Source organism: Coregonus lavaretus (genome assembly GCF_964263955.1).
Source record: "Coregonus lavaretus genome assembly, chromosome: 15".
NCBI classification, from domain to species: Eukaryota; Metazoa; Chordata; class Actinopteri; order Salmoniformes; family Salmonidae; genus Coregonus; species Coregonus lavaretus.
The window spans coordinates 43119562-43135555 of NC_140002.1; the positions used below are offsets into that span (position 1 = coordinate 43119562).

The 15994-nt window shown below is 40.8% G+C and overlaps 1 protein-coding gene across 1 annotated transcript in view; it reads right to left on the reverse strand.

Moving 5' to 3' along the window:
• Nucleotides 1-3294: 3294 nt before the first annotated feature.
• LOC311142410 (phosphorylase b kinase regulatory subunit alpha, skeletal muscle isoform-like) overlaps nucleotides 3295-15994 on the reverse strand; it is a gene marked incomplete at both ends in the record, with an annotated part of 33991 nt that continues 21291 nt past the window's right edge. The window contains 15 exons of the mRNA XM_084178058.1: nucleotides 3295-3468; nucleotides 3775-3975; nucleotides 4169-4222; nucleotides 4369-4530; nucleotides 7853-7897; nucleotides 8072-8175; nucleotides 8346-8447; nucleotides 10757-10886; nucleotides 11028-11106; nucleotides 11252-11331; nucleotides 11638-11791; nucleotides 11956-12101; nucleotides 12549-12625; nucleotides 12758-12922; nucleotides 14950-15020. Coding sequence (XP_084034184.1) covers nucleotides 3295-3468; nucleotides 3775-3975; nucleotides 4169-4222; nucleotides 4369-4530; nucleotides 7853-7897; nucleotides 8072-8175; nucleotides 8346-8447; nucleotides 10757-10886; nucleotides 11028-11106; nucleotides 11252-11331; nucleotides 11638-11791; nucleotides 11956-12101; nucleotides 12549-12625; nucleotides 12758-12922; nucleotides 14950-15020 — 1744 coding nt within the window. The remainder of the gene's footprint in view (nucleotides 3469-3774; nucleotides 3976-4168; nucleotides 4223-4368; nucleotides 4531-7852; nucleotides 7898-8071; nucleotides 8176-8345; nucleotides 8448-10756; nucleotides 10887-11027; nucleotides 11107-11251; nucleotides 11332-11637; nucleotides 11792-11955; nucleotides 12102-12548; nucleotides 12626-12757; nucleotides 12923-14949; nucleotides 15021-15994) is intronic.

Below are 15994 nucleotides of genomic sequence, written 5' to 3' on the forward strand. Positions count from 1 at the left end.
GTGTAATGTTTTCATAGGTTCCTGTGAAAGCTATGATCTGTGTGGCAAGGGTTGACCACTGCGCTAGTTTTAAATGGAGCACTCCATGCCTACATAGACCTACAGTATACTCCTAGGAAAGAAATGAAGAAGGCCCACTCATTTCATACGGAACCGTCATAAGTCATAACACATTCTGCCTCTGCTGTGCCGCCCATTGTTCACTCTGCTTGATGCTATTCGAGGTTGTTTTATACGTGATCCATGTTTCTTTAGCTACCACAACAGTGCATGAAACTTCCCGCCATCTCATTCGATTCTGCTCTTTGAAACCGGTTACGTATTTTTTTGTTGATATGCTGTTCTTGTAATGGTCCTACCAGTCTTGCCCTGTCAGTGAGTAAACGTTGGGAGAGTAAGTTCTTTGTGTTTCTTCTCTAGCTAACCGTATTGCTCCAGGTTGATACCCAATGAGTTGTTGCATGTGTCATTGTTGTGTTTCTGAGTGGCAGTTATTTTAGTGTAGCTCCTCACGAACCACTGGAGAATGTTGTTGAGGAGCGGTTTCTGAGACTGCTTCATGAGACAGTAAAACTGACACTCGCTCTAGTAAATCAGCAACTATCTGCCACATTCTAACTCCAGCCCCAGAGAGAGCCTAGCTTTCTGTCCTGGACATTTTCCCGAAGGCAGTGGACAAGTGAGGAGGAAGTAGAGAGATCTGTAAATGTGATCGAGGGTCATGTCTGTCAGAAACTCCCCAATGTACGTAACGGTGACAGACAGACAGCATATATAGCACAAACCCTGGAGGGGTGAGCGTTCTAATGCACAAAACTAAAACCATTGCTGGGATGTACAGTCAAAGGGGCCGGGGAAATCCTTGTTTTCTATTGATTGTGTTTCTATATGTCCATGCCTTCCCAGTGAGATAAACAGGGTAGTGTTCCTCAACGAGGCCTCCCAGCTTCTGGGTCCTCCGAGGTCAGTGGGGTCACTGAAGTCATCCAGGCCATCCGGTAGTGTGTATTTAGCAATGAGTAGTCAAGTGTCGTAACGTGTCTCAATACATGTCCGTCGTCTGTTAGATTGCTATAGAACCTCTCATTCTGCTATTCATTGGCTCTGTCGGACTACTGTATTCTGATGCCCTGTGACCAGCCCACATTTTGTAGATGTTCTTTGAAACGTAGTTCTGTCTCAATGTCATCTGTGTCAATTGAATGCTTTTATGCAAGTTCATGCAGTCCCATAGACCAATTCTGACTGTTACGCTGTCCTCTGTATATAACCTTGTGTGTTTTTGACATGTGCTCTGAAAGTGATAGCCTATTGGGAGACATGGGTTGTAATTGCTGTGTCTGTGGTGGGGTGATTGTGTTTGGCAGTGTCATGGGGTCTACGTCTGTAACGTTTGTGTACATCTTGATGAGGGATGGGGGTTAGGTTCAACAGTATCAAAACTGGTCTACCAAGAGTGTCTTCATTGTGGCAGTGGACACTGTCATCTCCGTACAGGAACATTTTGCACCAAAGTCATCAAGCGCAGCTTTTCTCAAGGTCACATTGCTGATATCCAATTTGGAGGAATTTGATTTCAGCGACAAGTCTTTTTGCATGATTAGTGTTGTCTTTTTATTGACTTGTGTGCCCGGTAAAAAGCATGGTCATATGTGAAATTTCACTTACCGGTGTGTTTGCAAATGTTTAGGAATTTCTCCATGAGATTTTACTTACCTCTTTACATAAGCATTCATTAGCATTCATAAATGTGTGTGTCCCACCAGATATAACTGTAAGTCTGTTTTGCATTTGAAATGCAATTTGGAGCAATTCAAAGCTCTATCAAATATCAACTCAGTTATGAGACCACACATATGTGAAACAACATGAATGTAAAGGCTATGCATCACCTAGCTAGCTAGACATTAAAGTCTTGTAAACCCCTCTTTATTAAAGCGTTGCTATTTTCAATACCTTTGTTGAACGCTTGCTCTTTTTTTTGAGTACTCTGCCAACATTTTTGGACATCTCTAAGTATGTTCAGTCTTGTCCCTCTTCCATTGGATCACGTCATTCTTTGCCTATATTGGTCATCTTCCTTTGCGTTTGCAGTGGAAAATCCCACTCCCATATCTTTTAGCCACTAAAAGATGTCAACATGCATTGTCACTTTTTGCCTGATGTACTCTGGCTATGTATAATATACATTTATGCATTTCACAATATGAGCACAGTATACTTATCTATTGTCTACTGTATTCTATTCTATATTGTCCATCTGAAAACTGTCTTTTTTTTTTTCCTGTGATGAAACAAAGCATTGTCCAGGATGTCCTGTTTTGGAAGTGAGGGTCCATACCTTTTTCATTTATTTTTGTACATCAAATGGATTGATAACACATAATACACTGTATTGTCAATGCTAACTTACATTGTTATCAACAATTGGTTCTTATTTTAAATGCAGAGGTTGTTGTTTTTGAATAAAATGTCATATGTTGCTCAGGTTTTATGTCGTTATTTAGCAGCAGTCCTCATCTTATTTGTATTTATTTATTATTATAATTTATTTATTATCTTGCTGCTCATTGTAGCCTCTGTACCTTTCACCAGTGACAGCTTGTTGGTAGAGACAGCTTGTTGGTAGAGACAGCTTGTTGGTAGAGACAGCTTGTTGGTAGATGTGCAATGCATGTTTCTATTGGATATACCGATAATCACCTTGACAGCTAATATCATCAGGTTAAAGCATCATGCATACTCATGAATAACTGTGAGATCGGATCATATGAGTTGGATATGAGAGAGCCTTGAAGCACTATGTCACTCACAAAGTGTACAAGATGAAGATTGTCACTATACTTTATTAATCAAAGATCCATACTATACATCTGTCACAAAAACACAATAGGAGAATTATCATTTTCAAAAGCAGCAACGACAACTAATTTCATTACCACTAGTATTGCAGCAATCGCTCCCTATGACATAGAATCACAGTGCGCCATCTTTCTGGTAAGAAACATCTACCTGATGTGAATAACAACAAGCCTGGAAACCTAGCTACATGGATTTTTATAAGAATAATCTGCCATATTATAAGAGGAAGTTGGTATTTAAAATACTGAGACCTCTCACAGCGATTGTCTATGTCAGGCACAAGCTTGTTGGGATATGTGATATATCAAAACAAATTAACCTCCATGAGGAAAAGGTTGGTTGACTACGATAAAATCATCCTTTCTCAGGTTCTGAGCCCTAGTACAGTATGTGTTGCTGAAAGCTAATTGGAGGGCACAGACACATAGAAGCTCATTGGATGGCACAGGCACCGCTTGGCAGGAAGTCCTGGACGTAGGTACACACAGCTTTAGAGAGGTAGGTCATAGTGCCATAGCGGCCACTAGGGGCACTGTCATACAGCAGCCTGCAGATCCCATTGGACTGATCTATCTCCAGAAGGGTGTCGTCAGCCCCCAGCACTTTCTGCAGAGGTGGGGAATATGGACACAATGTAAGGGTGACATTGCAAAGACTGCCTGTTGTGCTATTTACTGTCTTTTAACTAAATTATCATGTAGGGGTTTACAGGAAATGTAACTGAATAGTAGCAAATAGATCAATAGTAAATGAATAGATAAATATGAAATAAATAGTACATGTAACTGAATGACAAGCACAATAAATTAGGTAAAATAAATAACAATATGTTCCACTGTGAAAATCAATGCTGTTAAGAACAGCGGTCCCACTCCCAGCAGAGGTGAAACTACTGTATGGCCACTGACTGACCTGGTCGTCGTAGAACATTTGGCTGGCCATGTGGACTATCTTATCTACATGGATGACATTGCCGATGCTCTCCAGCTCCACCTCGGCCAACAGGGTGAGCACCAGTATGGCCTCCACCAGCAGCTGACGGTACTCCGGCTGGGGCACACGGTTCAGCACTGTCTCCACGTGAACCGCAAACTTGATCTCACCAGGGGTCATCTGTTATCAACAACCCCCAGGAGAGATGAATGGGTAGGAAATAGACAATACATGTAGTGTGATATTGAAATCTGGTCAAAGGTGAGCATGTGCTTGAACGAGTACAGGAAGATGACATCATTTAGATTAAGGAGTATTCTACAGAGCAACATGAAGTTGATATGGCTCAGCCTGTAGATCTTTTTTGGCTTACCTCTCTTGTAGTTGATGCTGGAAGAATGCATCCCACAATAGACAGACCATGACACTGAAAAAAACGTATGACAATTACATCTATACACCAGGTAGAAACATGTTTCATGTGCGGTGGATGCTAATTCGATATGTACCAGCTAGAACGAAGTGTTTGGACTACTATAGAAGAATAAGAGCGCAGCACCCACAATATCTCACCTTCTGGAGGATGGACCAGACCTTCTGGTAGAAGCCAACAGGGACTCTGTTGAGGGCTCCGTCTAGACGTCTCCTACGTAACCACTGGCCATGGCGGCTGTCTCTTACTCCCATCTTTTCTGTAGCGCTGTGGAACGACTCGATGGAGGGGAGTCTGTACCGCTGGAGCATACCAGGGGGAAAACAAACACTTATAGTTAAGCTTTCTCTTCATTGCTAGTTCGTATAAAACCACTTGAGTTTATCACATATAATACATATTTGTGGTATTGTATTCCCAGACGTTATATACATATTCATATATACAGTCAGGTACATAATTATTGGATCCCTTGATAAAGATGAGCAAAAAAGACTATAAAATAAATAATAAAAATACTGAGCTATATTGCATGCAAAAAAGAAATTATATGATTTTATACTGATATAATTGCTAAGAGAAACAGATTCTGTTCAACAGGTAATAGAAATACATCTAAAAAGTCAAAATTATTGGCACCCCTGTTTTGAGTATTTTAGCACCCTCCTCTTATGGGGATAAAGACACTAAAATGTTTTATGAGATTGGAGAACACATTGGGAGGGACCTCAGACCATTCCTCCGTATGGAATCTTTCCAGATCCTTCGACCACAAAATAAACATTTTGCAATTGCCATCTGTCTCCGGACTTGAACCCCATTGAAAACCTGTGGTTTACGTTAAGACAATGGAAGAATCAAATGCTTTATTAATAAAATATTGAAAAACATATAGACAGAAAAAGACAGAAACAACATGATCTGAAGTTATATGGGGCAGAGTCTTACAAGCATTAGAAACAACATTGGGTGTGTATACGGTCGGAAGATGTGGGTCTGAGCAAGTGGGTCATCAATGTATGTAAATGTTAAGTTGTCTATTGTTTTTGCCTATGTAAAAAATGAAAATCTGTGGTTTGAATCGAAGAGGCGCAGGCGAAGGATATCAAGGATCTGGAAAGATTCTGTATGGAGAAATGGTCTAATATCCCTCCCAACATGTTCTCCAATCTCATAAAATATTTTCGAAAAAGGCTCAGTGCCGTTATCCTCGCAAGGTGTCGGTGCTGGAGTATTGAAAACAGGAGTGCCAATAATTTTCACCCTTATCTTTTTAAATATATTTTTGTATTACTTGTTAAACAGAATCTCTTTCTATGAGCAATATATACAGTGGGGGAAAAAAGTATTTAGTCAGCCACCAATTGTGCAAGTTCTCCCACTTAAAAAGATGAGAGAGGCCTGTCATTTTCATCATAGGTACACGTCAACTATGACAGACAAATTGAGATTTTTTTTTCCAGAAAATCACATTGTAGGATTTTTTATGAATTTATTTGCAAATTATGGTGGAAAATAAGTATTTGGTCACCTACAAACAAGCAAGATTTCTGGCTCTCACAGACCTGTAACTTCTTCTTTAAGAGGCTCCTCTGTCCTCCACTCGTTACCTGTATTAATGGCACCTGTTTGAACTTGTTATCAGTATAAAAGACACCTGTCCACAACCTCAAACAGTCACACTCCAAACTCCACTATGGTTAAGACCAAAGAGCTGTCAAAGGACACCAGAAACAAAATTGTAGACCTGCACCAGGCTGGGAAGACTGAATCTGCAATAGGTAAGCAGCTTGGTTTGAAGAAATCAACTGTGGGAGCAATTATTAGGAAATGGAAGACATACAAGACCACTGATAATCTCCCTCGATCTGGGGCTCCACGCAAGATCTCACCCCGTGGGGTCAAAATGATCACAAGAACGGGGAGAAAAAATCCCAGAACCACACGGGGGGACCTAGTGAATGACCTGCAGAGAGCTGGGACCAAAGTAACAAAGCCTACCATCAGTAACACACTACTCCGCCAGGGACTCAAATCCTGCATTGCCAGACGTGTCCCCCTGCTTAAGCCAGTACATGTCCAGGCCCGTCTGAAGTTTGCTAGAGTGCAGTTGGATGATCCAGAAGAGGATTGGGAGAATGTCATATGGTCAGATGAAACCAAAATATAACTTTTTGGTAAAAACTCAACTCATCGTGTTTGGAGGACAAAGAATGCTGAGTTGCATCCAAAGAACACCATACCTACTGTGAAGCATGGGGGTGGAAACTTCATGCTTTGGGGCTGTTTTTCTGCAAAGGGACCAGGACGACTGATCCGTGTAAAGGAAAGAATGAATGGGGCCATGTATCGTGAGATTTTGAGTGAAAACCTCCTTCCATCAGCAAGGGCATTGAAGATGAAACGTGGCTGGGTCTTTTAGCATGACAATGATCCCAAACACACCTCCCGGGCAACGAAGGAGTGGCTTCGTAAGAAGCATTTCAAGGTCCTGGAGTGGCCTAGCCAGTCTCCAGATCTCAACCCCATAGAAAATCTTTGGAGGGAGTTGAAAGTCCGTGTTGCCCAGCGACAGCCCCAAAACATCACTGCTCTAGAGGAGATCTGCATGGAGGAATGGGCCAAAATACCAGCAACAGTGTGTGAAAACCTTGTGAAGACTTACAGAAAACGTTTACCTGTGTCATTGCCAACAAGGGGTATATAACAAAGTATTGAGAAACTTTTGTTATTGACCAAATACTTATTTTCCACCATAATTTGCAAATAAATTCATAAAAAATCCTACAATGTGATTTTCTGGAATTTCTTTTCTCATTTTGTCTGTCATAGTTGACATGTACCTATGATGAAAATTACAGGCCTCTCTCATCTTTTTAAGTGGGAGAACTTGCACAATTGGTGGCTGACTAAATACTTTTTTTCCCTACTGTATATAATTTTTTTTTACGTACAATATAGCTCAGTATTTGTATAATTTATTTTATACAGTCTTTTTTGCTCATCTTTATCAAGGGTGGCAATCATTTGGGACCTGACTCTCTATCTATTAAAATATATACACTGAGTGTACAAAACATTAGGAACACCTTCCTAATATTGGGTTGCACCCCCTTTTGACCTCAACAACCTCAATTCGTCTGGGCATGGACTACAAGGTGTCGAAATCGATCCACAGGGATGCTGGCCCATGTTGACTTCAATGTTTCCCACAGTTGTGTCAAGATGGCTGGATGTCCTTTGGGTGGTGGACCTTTCTTCATACACACAGGAGACTGTTGAGCATGAAAAACCCAGCAGCGTTGCAGTTCTTGACACACTCAAACCGGTGCGCCTGTCACCTACTACCATACCCCATTCAAAGGCACTTAAATATTTTGTCTTGCCCATTCACCCTCTGAATGGCAGACATACACAATCCATGTTTCAATTGTCTCAAGGCATCTACACTGATTTAAGTGGATTTAACAGGTGACACCAATAAGGGATCATAGCTTTCACCTGGATTCACCTGGTCAGTCTATGTCATGGAAAGAGCAGGTGTTCCTAATGTTTTGTACACTCCGTGTATATACATACATGCTCAATGTCTACTTTCTGTACTCTCTGACCCAAGCCACTCACCCCTGATTCGATGTTCTCGATGTCAAGGGAATGCACTGATAAGGACTGCAACACACAAGTAAAAAGCAAATATATCAGTGTGTACATTCATACATCTTTAATGATATATCTGTATTGATTAGTATTGATTACATAGATCACCATACAGTTGGAGGCTGTTGGATCTCTGTCATGTTTACTGTTTCTGTATGCAGTCATAACACAGTATAGTGTCCTTACCATTTTCCCCATTTTACTCTTACGTTTGCCCCCGCCCACACTCTTAGAGGTAGGAGAAATCTCCTGGATGGCAATGGAGTCTGTACCTGTGGCACCCGAACGCACTGCAAATATACAGTAGAAACAATTATTCACTTCAAATAAAGAACACCACAGCCAAATGGCTACTTAACAAAATAATATTAAGATGAAACACAGAAACGTACGTGCTGGTTTTGAGTAGCTTTGCATTAGGCTACTAATAGCAATGATGATTGAAGCCATTGTCACTCACCACTCTTCATCAGCCCAAACTCTTTCCCACTGAGAATGTGGTGCAGGAGGCTCTTTAGCTCTGAAGGGCTCATGTTCATCAGGCACTCAGTGGCTTCCTCACCTGGGACACACACAGAGAATACACACTTATTTACACATGATCCCTCCGCTGACCTTACATCTCAACAAGACACATCACTAAGATACAGCAGATAGGGCATCCAGGCTCTGTCGTAGCCGGCCGCGACCGGGAGACCCATGGGGCGGCGCACAATTGGCCCAGCGTCGTCCAGGGTAGGGGAGGGAATGGCCGGCAGGGATGTAGCTCAGTTGGTAGAGCATGGCGTTTGCAACGCCAGGGTTGTGGGTTCAATTCCCACGGGGGGCCAGTATGAAAAATAAAATAATAATGTATGAACTCACTAACTGTAAGTTGCTCTGGATAAGAGCGTCTGCTAAATGACTAAAATGTAAATGTATATAGGTTATAGGTTGAGAGCTTTTATGGAGGAGCACAGTTGGAGAGATATGGCATATAGAAGCAAACCGGATGGACATCATGAAAATGATTGGAGAGGTTGAGGGTAGAGGAAGTTCAGGAGTAAAAACAAACTAAATGGAATTATTGTAAAATTGACTGTGTCCATAAAATGTATATAGTATGTATGGGCTGGAAGTAGAGGCCTAAGCATTGTTGTTCACTAGTTTACTCCAATTAGGGAAGAGGTGGTGGGGTTGAAAAGTAATAAAGGGAAATATATTTTTTTAAAGGATATGTACAGTTGAAGTCGGAAGTTTACATACACCTTAGCCAAATAAATTTAAACTCAGTTTTTCACAATTCCTGACATTTAATCCAAGTAAAAGTACCTGTTTTAGGTCAGTTAGGATCACCACTTTATTTTAAGAATGTGAAATGTTAGAATAATAGTAGAGAGAATTATCTATTTCAGCTTTGGTGTGGAAATTGCAAATCAATCCCAGAACAACAGCAAAGGACCTTGTGAAGATGCTGGAGGAAACAGGTACAAAAGTATCTATATCCACAGTAAAACGAGTCCTATATCGACATAACCTGAAAGGCCGCTCAGCAAGGAAGAAGCCACTGCTCCAAAACCACCATATAAAAGCCAGACTACGGTTTGCAACTGCACATGGGGACAAAGATCATACTTTTTGGAGAAATGTCCTCTGGTCTGATGAAATAAAAATAGAACTGTTTGGCCATAATGACTATCGTTACGTTTGGAGGAAAAAGGGGGCACTTGCAAGCCGAAGAACACCATCCCAACCGTGAAGAACAGGGGTGGCAGCATCATGCTGTGGGGGTGCTTTGCTGCAGGAGGGACTGATGCACTTCACAAAATAGATGGCATCATGAGGAAGGAAAATTATATGGATATATTGAAGCAACATCTCAAGACATCAGTCAGGAAGTTAAAGCTTGGTCGCAAATGGGTCTTCCAAATGGACAATGACCCCAAGCATACTTCCAAAGTTGTGGCAAAATGGCTTAAAGACAACAAAGTCAAGGTATTGGAGTGGCCATCACAAAGCCCTGACCTCAATCCTATAGAACATTTATGGGCAGAACTGAAAAAGCGTGTGCGAGCAAGGAGGCCTACAAACCTGACTCAGTTATACCAGCTCTGTCAGGAGGAATGGGCCTAAATTCACCCAATTTATTGTGGGAAGCTTGTCGAAGGCTACCCGAAATGTTTGACCCAAGTTAAACAATTTAAAGGCAATGCTACCCAATACTAATTAAGTGTATGTAAACTTCTGACCCACTGGGAATGTGATGAAAGAAATAAAAGCTGAAATAAATCATTCTCTCTACTATTATTCTGACATTTCACATTCTTAAAATAAAGTAGTGATCCTAACTGACCTAAAATAGGGAATTTGTACTAGGATTAAATGTCAGGAATTGTGAAGAACTGAGTTTAAATGTATTTGGCTAAGGTGTATGTAAACTTCCGACTTCAACTGTATGTATGTTTATGTGTTTATATGTATTTATTTGTATGTATATATATATATATGTATATTATATATGTATTTATTTGTATGTATGTATATATATATATATATATATATATATATATATATATATATATATATTTGCGAGAAAAAACCCCATGGGGGATTGGAAGTGATGCAGACAATTACATTGATGGAAGTTACAATCTATCTGCAATATTAAAGCTAATCTACCACCCAAACATTTTTATTTAAAAGAATATTTTAAAAAAAGATACAGCAGATACAGATGATAGAAATTGTTGTTTTAAAATGTGCCCGACTGTCTGCAAACATCTAATGTAGTGATAACATAATATACTGTATAACATAATGAAAGAAACCATTATTAAGATCAATCCAAAGGTTATAACATCTGACCCTAGCATTAGTGTTATGTTAGCTCACCAGAGCAGTTGAGAGACTGGGACAGCTCAGTAGCCATAACCTGGATGATCAGTCCGATTCTGAGACGGAACATCTCACTAAAGAGCTTTGGCTGGGTGCGGATACACATTGCCAGGAACACCATGATCTCCTGCAGGGGGAACACAAACACCTGTTTACAGCATGCTGCGTCACAAACCAATTCATAACATACCGCTGGGACTAGTAGTAAGCATTACATTCAGAATTATCATTTGTATATCTGATCAATGAGCGTTCATATTTTCCTTACCTGAGTGAGAATGGCGATGGTCAGATTATTTTCACTGGCCACATCAATTAGCTTTGCCAGCTTGTCAGGGGGCATGGGGCTGTGTGGATACATTGATAACATCATGTTTATCACTCACAAAGCAGAGCTTGTTTCTGTCTTGTCTCTATTTTGTCTCTTTCTAAAATATATGCGGAATACTGTCATGAGGATGGTGTGTGAGGGATTGACGACGGTGAGCTCACGCTGAAATTGTCTTTTCCCTTGGCTCAGGGGGGAGACCCACTGTCAGGTGCTTCTGGTGGGCCAGCAGATCTGAACAGGCCTGTCAACAAAGCAAAACACCTAAAGTTCATAGGTCAAAAAAACATTGGAATAGTATATCTGATCACCTGAGACGTGGCACTACCTTCCTGTCATTTAAGAACTCAGATTTGATCAACCATGTATGTTGGCTAACCTAAATAACAGTGCATGAATCAACATGAGTAAGAAGGATAAACCGTTAAGAATGGATTTGAAATGTGTCACACTGTGGTTATGCGGCTAATTTCCGACACCAAGTTCAAGTGTTACAAGTCCTATTAATGATGTAGTGTGACAGTGAGATGGGCAGTGAGCGCATAGATACCTCGTCCAGCTCCTCCACTTTCTTCCGGAGCATGCCAGAGATCATGCGGACGAGGCCCCAGTGTCTCAGGTTCCCAGCCTTGTCATACAGATTGCTCAGCAGCCGTCTAACGGTGGAGCCTTTACCGTGCATCTTAGTGTCCCAGTCCATACCCCTGACACACACACACATACACACGCACGCACATGCACACACACACACAAACACAAATCAGCTTATCTCTACAAAATCGACCTAGCTAGCATGAATCTACCAGGAAAATCAACCATGCTAAACTCATTGGGTATAGGGGATTAATGGTTTAGAATGGGTCCTTACTTGTCTTTGAAGAAAATGTAGAGGATGTCTGCCTGGTCCTGAAGGTTTTGTGTCTGCTTCAGCACCTGCACCAGGGCCTGGTAGTCTATACCTCCATTCGTGTCCCTGGGAAGATTAATCTGGGCTGGAGGGGTGGCATTGGAGCGCTGGGAGACAGAAACATGTTGTACGTACAACTCAGTGTTGTGTGGATACAACAGGCAATACAACATCATACTGGTTAATAATCCACAGAGATGACATTCACAAGGTACAATATCATACTGGTTAATAATCAGCAGAGATGACATTCACAAGGTACAACATCATACTGGTTAATAATCCACAGAGATGACATTCACAAGGTACAACATCATACTGGTTAGTAATCCACAGAGACGACATTCACAAGGTACAACGTCATACTGGTTAATAATCCACAGAGATGACATTCACAAGGTACAACATCATACTGTTTAATAATCCACAGAGATGACATTCACAAGGTAAAATATCATACTGGTTAACAATCCACAGAGATGACATTCACAAGGTACAACATCATGCTGGTTAATAATCCACAGAGATGACATTCACAAGGTAAAACATCATACCATGCTATCTGCATCCATCAGATGAAGGCTTGGCTGAGGGGAGCGGAACAGTTTGGTAGGGAGGTACATGTGCACGTCTGTGAAGGGAGGGGTCAGAGGAACATTGTCATGATACACAGATGTGTGTGTGTGGTTTATCTGAAATACATTTCAAGATGAAAATCCTCCACAAATGACAGATATTATAGAGTAGAAGGCATGCGGCTCACTGTGGATGTCGAGCTCCCGTGCTTTGTGCACAAGTGAGACCATCTCACGGGTCTTTCTGGCCAACGCCCGGAAGCGGTTCAGTCCGCCTTTATGGGAGCTGATCTTTTCGCTGTGTTTCGGTATGGACAGCAACTGGTCCAGGTACTGAGCCAAGTCATCCACCTCTGAAAAGAGTGGGACACACACACGAAACACACACACGAAAAACACAGACACGCACACACACACACGTAAATTATCTTTCAAGGAATCTATAAGCATGCTTACAAAATAAGCGACACGTGCAGCCAGCCAGTACACTGTCAGTTAGGTAAGTTCACTTATTATCATCAAGAATCCAGCAATACAGAAGGTACTTGGATACAAAACTAGCATGAAAGCCAACATCCACTAAATATGGACTTCCTTCTACTAGAACTTCAATACAACTTCTCAAGGAAGAAAAGGCATGACAAATGTATGCACTCACTAATGTAAGTCGCTCTGGATAAAAGCGTCTGCTAAATTACTAAAATGTAAAATGTAAGAAAAGGTCACAGACAACCAGGAATTTAGTCTCCTTACCGAGATGGTAGGGAGATTTTAAGATGGTTAGTTGTGTGGGAATTGACAACAGGGTAAGGAAGCAACACAATCAAAACAGGCTTTGTTGTTGTATTGACAATGGTTTACGGCAATGTGAAAATAGGAAAACCTACAGTTGAAGTCGGAAGTTTACATAAACTTAGGTTGGAGTCATTTAAACTCGTTTTTCAACCACTCCACAAAATTATTGTTAACAAACTATAGTTTTGGCAAGTCGGTTAGGACATCTACTTTGTGCATGACACAAGTAATTTTTCCAACAATTGTTTACAGACAGATTATTTCACTTATAATTCACTGTATCACAATTCCAGTGGGTCAGAAGTTTACATACACTAAGTTGACTGTGCCTTTAAACAGCTTGGAAAATTCCAGAAAATGATGTCATAGCTTTAGAAGCTTCTGATAGGCTAATTGACATAATTTGAGTCAATTGGAGGTGTACCTGTGGATGTATTTCAAGGCCTACCTTCAAACTCAGTGCCTCTTTGCTTGACATCATGGGAAAATGAAAATAAATCAGCCAAGACCTAAGAAAGAAAATTGTAGACCTCCACAAGTCTGGTTCATCCTTGGGAGCAATTTCCAAACGCCTGATCATACTTTTTGGAGAAATGTCATCTGGTCTGATTAAACAAAATGTAGAACGGTTTGGCCATAATGACCATCGTTATGTTTGGAGGAAAAGGGGGGCAGCTTGCAAGCCGAAGAACACCATCTCAACTGTGAAGCACGGGGTGGCAGCATCATGATGTGGGGGTGCTTTGCTGCAGAAGGGACTGGTGCACTTCACAAAATAGATGGCATCATGAGGAAGGAAAATTATGTGGATATATTGAAGCAACATCTCAAGACATCAGTCAGGAAGTTAAAGCTTGGTCGCAAATGGGTCTTTCAAATGGACAATGACCCCAAGCATACTTCCAAAGTTGTGGCAAAATGGCTTAAGGACAACAACGTCAAGGTATTGGAGTGGCCATCACAAAGCCCTGACCTTAATCCTATAGAACATTTGTGGGCAGAACTGAAAAAGCGTGTGGGAGCAAGGAGGCCTACAAACCTGACTCAGTCACACCAGCTCTGTCAGGAGGAATGGGCCAAAATTCACCCAACTTATTGTGGGAAGCATGTGGAAGGCTACCCTAAATGTTTGTCCTAAGTTAAACAATTTAAAGGCAATGCTACCAAATACTAATTGAGTGTATGTAAACTTCTGACCCACTGGGAATGTGATGAAATAAGTAAAAGCTGAAATAAATCATTCTCTCTACTATTATTCTGACATTTCACATTCTTAAAATAAAGTGGGGATCCTAACTGACCTAAGACAGGTAATTGTTACTAGGATTAAATGTCAGGAATTGTGAAAAACTGAGTATAAATGTGTTTGGCTAAGGTGTATGTAAATTTCCGACCAACTGTATCTTTTTGCTAACTTTAGGATCTCGGGGAGTTTTGCCTGAGACCAGTCATTTTCCTAGGCTTTACCCACTCTAACCCATCTCCCTACCATCATTACACTAGCAGGCCATGCACAGCTCCAACAGCATTGTAACCACACATATACTGTTGTCATGGTGACCACTGCAGTCACCACCCTGCTCACCATCGTCCATGAAGGACAGTTGAGAGCAACAGGAAGTGTTCATGAACTTGGACAGTTTCCCTGTCTGAACCCTGCATGAGGAGGGGAAGAGCAACCCATGTCATTAGGTGTGCTTGCTGAAAGCAAGAACAACTTTGGAAATCTGACACTTACTCTTATTATTTGCCTTCCGCTGCCACCTGTAGCGCCAAAGCCGTAAAAGCTACCAACACCTGAACAACACGTGCAGGCTGACTGTCTTCAGTGTGCTTGAAAACAACTTTTTGATACTACTTGTACTTTTCACACTACAACCATATTTGCATTACTCCCAATGGATTTCAATGGTCATTGGTTTGAATCGTAAAAATTCTGGTCGTAACTAGTCTTTAACTGTTTAAGCTAGAAACGGCATTCAAACTTTAAAACTGGAATAGGTTGCTTGTATACAGCTTTCTGATACTATGTATACTTCTTGAACTATAACCGTTTCACATTTGCATAAAAGCTCCATAGGCTTCAATTGAAAATATTTGGATTCGCCACTGTTCTTGAACCGTTTATGGTAAAAACACTAAACCAGTTCTGAAATATGCAGACTGACTCAACTTACATTGCTTGTCAAAAGTGTGTTGATACTATGTATACTTTTTGAACTATAACCATTTAACATTTTCATAAACGCTCCATAGACTTCAATGGTAAATTTGGACACTACACCAATGTTAAAATGTGCTGAATTAATAACAATTAATTGCTTGTCAAAATAATTTTTATACTGATTATACTTTTTCAACTATAACGATTTTATATTAGCATAAACGATCCACAGGCTACAATAGGATGTTTTTGGATTCGCCCCTGCTCTTGAACCATTTATGCTACAAACTCCAAACCAACATACTGAACCAATTTATATTTCTTATCAAAAGATTGTTGATATTATTTGTGCTTTATAAACTATAACCATTCAACATTTGCATAAAAGCTCCATAGACTTCAAAGGCAAATGTTGGATTCGCCACTGCTCTTGATCCGTTTCAGCTACAAACACCAACCCAATGTT